The sequence below is a fragment of the Nicotiana attenuata genome, unplaced genomic scaffold (genome assembly GCF_001879085.1).
Source record: "Nicotiana attenuata strain UT unplaced genomic scaffold, NIATTr2, whole genome shotgun sequence".
NCBI classification, from domain to species: domain Eukaryota; kingdom Viridiplantae; phylum Streptophyta; class Magnoliopsida; order Solanales; family Solanaceae; genus Nicotiana; species Nicotiana attenuata.
The window spans coordinates 133,819-138,838 of NW_017673108.1; the positions used below are offsets into that span (position 1 = coordinate 133,819).

A 5,020-nucleotide genomic window follows, 5' to 3' on the forward strand; every position below is an offset into this window, starting at 1 on the left:
TCCTCACTATACTCCATACCCGGTACTTCCCCCATCTATTCATCCTCATTTTGATCTTCTTCAGCAGTAATGGCATTCATCTGCTTATTCTTGGTGTCCTGGAACCCATTTGTCTCCACACTTATAGCATGTATTGTGGTTCTTCTTGTTCCTTGCTCTTGCTGCATTAGTGAAACCTTCTTTAGAACAATTACCAGTAAGCCTACTCATAGTTGAGCTTGTAGTCTGCATTGTTCCTCTGTTCCAAGGACCCTTGTTCTTCCTATTTTGAGCTTCAATCACCTTTTTCTAATATCTAGCCTTTTCCACTGCTTGACTCAAGGTGTAAGGGTTAAGCATTTTAACAATATGCCTAATCTCTTCCTTGAGTCCTTCCATAAATAATTCTAAAAAGAATTCCTCAAGTATGGTAGGCCTTCTAAAATACCCAAGATTTAAGGTCTTCAAATTTCTCTAAGTACTCATTAACTGTGCCTTTTTGTTCAATATTTTTGAATTCACCAATCAAATTGAACTTACTGTTGTCTACTTCTACAAATATTTTGCAGATTTCCTCACAAAAATCCTTCCAAGTGATTGTTCCTCTACTGATCTGGTAGCAAAAAAACTAGGCCTCAGCCTTTCCCACCAGATGAAAGACTGCTGCTTCTAGTTTTTCTTTTGGGTCCAATACACGATTGTAATGGAAGTACCTTTCACATCTCCTTAGCCATGAGCATAGGTCTGTCCCCACTCCATCAAAATAGGGAAACTCAAACCTATGGCTCCAATTGCTCCTACTCATGGAAGATTCCGGCTGATCTCCATACCTGTTACGAGTTCCTGAGCTGTCCAGTTGCAACCCTTCTCCTGGGCCACTACCCAATATTCCATCGTGAGAAGGAAGAATCTTCTCCATCAGTAGATCCATCTTACTGCTCAAATCCTCGAACTTTTGATTTGTTGAAGCGATATGCTCCTGTAACTGATTTTCTACTTTTCTAATATTTTTCTCAGTAGTTTTACATCTGGTCTCGGTAATCGTCATTCTTTAGGGCCAAGAAGGTGCTCTGATACCAATTTGTAATATAATTGTATGCAAAATTGAATTAAAGGAAGAAATGGGGAATTTTATTAGCTCAATCAATAGAATTACAAGTAGAGTCTTTGATTACAATTCAACTACTACTCTAAAAAGTAATGCCCAGCTGTAGTAAGCTTCAATGGAGTCCCTGAAATGGAAGAAAAGAATTAGGTCAAAAGAGTATGAGAATTTTGGGGAATAAGAGAGAGAGAGAGAGAGAGAGAGAGAGAGAGAGAGAGAGAGAGAGAGAGAGAGAGAGAATTAGAGAGGAGAGAGGCAGTTGGAATTATCGGTATTGACATATGGATTCTATTAAAACTAATGCCATTAATAGCACATTAGAATAATCCTCCACCATTAGATTCTAACTAATTGATTAAATATGGACCCTCCATTTGTGAACCCCATTTAATCCCTGATCTCAGAGCTGTCCGCCTGCACTTATGATAATGCCACGTGTCTGCTTCCACTCCTTGCGTAAGAAACCCTAATCGATTTATTTATTTTCATTTCCCTTCTTCTCAAACAACCTAAGTATCCGAACAATATGTTTATTGGCAAATCATTTTGGGCATAGTTCAATTCAGCTCATCTAAAGCTTGGGCCAATTGAGTTGCATATGTAACCTAAATTGATCCATAAGAAAACTTATCAAAAAGTAGAAAATAATTATGTTGGAGTCTGATTTGCTTGAAATAATCATAATAAATAAAGAAAAGATTATTAATCTATTAGTTTCATTTGAAAAATTAAACAAAGTTTAAAAGAACACACAAATGGAAAAAGCTTTTGAATTTGGACAGGGTAAATTATGACTCATTGCTCCAAATTGACCTGTCCATTGCGACCCAAGCAAAATATGCGACAAATTATAGCCCTATCTATTTAGACTCGCTCAAATATATAGGCCCTCCGATCCACTTTGGTTGTTTTCACATATATTAAGGAATCCATCTTTTAGCATTAATTAACAATATAATTGACCATATTAACCTTAGTTGGATCATTGGAAATACAATAAATACTCCTAGGCTCCTTACTCCAAGGGCAACATTGGAAAAAAGAAGTTAATTCTTTCATGATGTTTGAAAAAAATCAAATATTATGGACAACAAAAAAATGTCAAAAAATCACTTAAAGTGGGCCAGAGGGAGTAAGAAATAAAGAAATTGAATGCATTTATTTTTTTATAACTATAGAGATCGCTAAAATAATGACAACCCACTAGGAAAAGGTGAACCTACTAAAGCAAAGCAAAGGGAAGCATATCCTGAATTTCTTCGGCCATTGTGGCAAATAGATCTCCTCAATAGACAATAGCTGCACCCAAAAGCCAGAACTGGATCGCCCCTACATTATTGAGGCCAAATGGCAGGCAATTTAGGTCCTTCCATCATTATTTAGCTGATTAGGAGTTCATTTTGTATATAAATTCATTAAAATGAAACCCCTCCAAAAAAATTAAAGCATGAGTTTTAAGCCATAGTGCAACTGTGGATTGGTGGATGACATAATAAAGGAGCATCCTGGGATATTGCCATTGCACCTTCCCTTTTCGGTGTGCTCTTTTGCATTTTAGAATAGAATATTTGTCGAAATAAAATATACAGTACAAAAAGTTCTTCCTCTGTTGCACCCACTTTCCCACCCCCTGCCTATATAAATATGTCGACCATGCTCTCCTTATTTCAGTGTCAAGTAGTACTTGTGCAACTCTAGCATTGTGGGTGAGAGACAGAGTGCTAGATATTTGCAATTCCTTGGCTAGAAACATACAAAAAAAGAGATGGCTGCTATTTCTGGTCACTGGGCTTTTGCTTTTGGTGTCCTTGGTAAATACAAACCTGTTTTTCCTCCATAAGTAACATAACATTTATTAAATCATTTGCATGCACCACTCTTGTTATTTTACCACTTTCTAGCGTAAATAACTCTTCATCTTTTCTTTCTTTTTTTCCTTTTGGCAATTTGCAGGTAACATTGTCTCATTCATTGTGTTCCTTTCTTCACTGTGAGTCTCCATTTGCTTACATTTTTTAATATGTTATAGTACCTTTTTTACTTTTTCGGCTTAATTATAATCTGACTAAAACTATAATTTGATCACACTTGCAGGCCCACATTTTATAAAATTTACAAGAAAAAATCAACTGAAGGCTATCAATCGATTCCATATATGGTTGCTCTCTTTAGTTCCATGCTTTGGATTTATTATGCATTTCTCAAGACAAACACGACCCTTATCATCACTATAAACTCCTTTGGTTGTTTCATTGAAACTATCTACGTTGGTTTGTATCTTTTCTACGCACCAAAGAAAGTGAGGGTATGCTTTTACAAGAAATCTTATTTTTCCTTCTTCTTTTTTTGGTAGAGAAAATTTACTCCCTCCGTTCACTTTTACTTTGCACGTTTTGACTTTTCACGTCCCTTAAAATATAATAAATGAAATGCATAATTTACCATGATACCCATATTAATTGATGCATATTTTATTGGATTTGAGAAAATAATTTGAAATGAGTAATAAATACTGTGGGTATAACAGGAAACAAAAATTTGTCTTCTCTTGATATGCGTAAAGTGACAAGTAAAAATAAAAGTCTATTTTTGGTATACATGCCAAGTAAAAGTGAACGGTGAGAGTATATTTTATTCGTTTTCTTTCCTAAAGGAAGTGAATTTACTTTGGTCTTCACAATTTAATTAATGCAGGTCCAAACTGTGAAGATGCTCGTATTATTTGTGGTGGCCGACTTTGGTGTTATTGTCCTTGTTACCCAATTTCTATTCAAAGGTGCCGCTCGTGGGCAAGCGGTTGGATGGATTTGCCTTGTGTTTTCCTTGTGTGTGTTTGTAGCGCCCTTAGGCATTGTGGTGAGCTTTTAATTACATGCAAATCATTCACGTATTTTGAGAATTTTTGTCATCTTATTCATTTATTTCCCCTGTTTTTCCATGCATGTAAATGAAGATAATGCTTAACTATCTTTCTCATCTTATGCAGAGACAAGTTATAAAAACAAAGAGTGTGAAATACATGCCACTTCTCCTATCCGTTTTCCTCACATTAAGTGCTGTCATGTGGTTCTTCTATGGTCTTCTCGTAAAAGACATTAACATTGCTGTAAGTTCTATATTTAATGTGTTTATGTTACATAAAATATATATGTTGAATCTTCTCATGTATTTACTTCCAGCTTTATCATTGTAGATTCCAAACATATTGGGATTCATCCTAGGAATTTTCCAAATGGTGCTCTATATAATATACAACAAAAAGGAGAAGGCCATTTTAAAGGAGCAGAAACTTCCAGAGAAGATACAAAACCATGTTATTATCGTTGATGAGAACAATAATCAGAAACTTCCAGAACTCACAGAGGAACAGATTATTGACATTGTAAAGCTTGGTTCACTAATTTCCTCAGGAAAAATTCACGTGGCTTCGTGTCTGCATAATTCTATATGTGGAGTTGAAGCAGCTAAAGTTGAGAATATGCCCAAGCTGCAAACTGCCGAACCCTAAGAATTGATTACTTTGATTTACTCTATCCTAACTCCTTATATATGTGTTTGTACACATTTATTCTTAGATTAGATTATATGTTCCTGTTGTAGACTTGTAGTAATTAGCTTTCTAGCCAGAAAAAATGGTCATCTTAATGCAGAAAACAGCTGTCCGTCATTGATTGTGGTGGCAATAAAATAAATTTTTATTCAAGTTCATTTGCGGTAAAATTGATTTCTATCGTTTTTATGCACTATCAGCAGTAAAAAGTAGTCCCTTTTTCAAGTAGACGTATTATTCATCACGTTTTACATGATCAATAATGTTGTAACATCAAATTTGAGCACGTGCGCGTGCATTTATTTTCAGATGCGTCTTGTGTCACAATATTTGCATCTGTTACAGTATGACTCATACTGTTTGACAGTGCACAACCTGAAATATAA

The 5,020-nt window shown here is 35.3% G+C and overlaps 1 protein-coding gene across 2 annotated transcripts; it reads left to right on the forward strand.

Moving 5' to 3' along the window:
* Nucleotides 1-2,753: 2,753 nt before the first annotated feature.
* On the forward strand, nt 2,754-4,787 carry LOC109215471 (bidirectional sugar transporter SWEET12-like). 2 transcript variants are annotated; one of them, XM_019379542.1, is made up of 6 exons: nt 2,754-2,895; nt 3,038-3,074; nt 3,179-3,389; nt 3,779-3,940; nt 4,071-4,190; nt 4,278-4,787. In XM_019379542.1, exons 1-6 carry the CDS (start codon nt 2,850-2,852, stop codon nt 4,590-4,592), a joined length of 891 nt encoding a protein of 296 aa, XP_019235087.1. In that variant the 5' UTR covers nt 2,754-2,849; the 3' UTR covers nt 4,593-4,787. The 2 variants fall into 2 exon arrangements, with proteins under 2 accessions (XP_019235087.1, XP_019235088.1); XM_019379543.1 differs by having other exon boundaries at nt 2,778-2,895; nt 3,179-3,242.
* Nucleotides 4,788-5,020: the final 233 nt, after the last annotated feature.

What these genes read in the sequence shown, in the direction of transcription:
- LOC109215471 (XM_019379542.1), top strand. Translation starts at nt 2,850, where the DNA reads ATGGCTGCTATTTCTGGTCACTGGGCTTTTGCTTTTGGTGTCCTTG. An exon ending in TTTTGCTTTTGGTGTCCTTG is followed by an intron (nt 2,896 to 3,037) that starts GTAAATACAAAC and finishes GGCAATTTGCAG; the next exon opens with GTAACATTGTCTCATTCATT. An exon ending in ATTGTGTTCCTTTCTTCACT is followed by an intron (nt 3,075 to 3,178) that starts GTGAGTCTCCAT and finishes TCACACTTGCAG; the next exon opens with GCCCACATTTTATAAAATTT.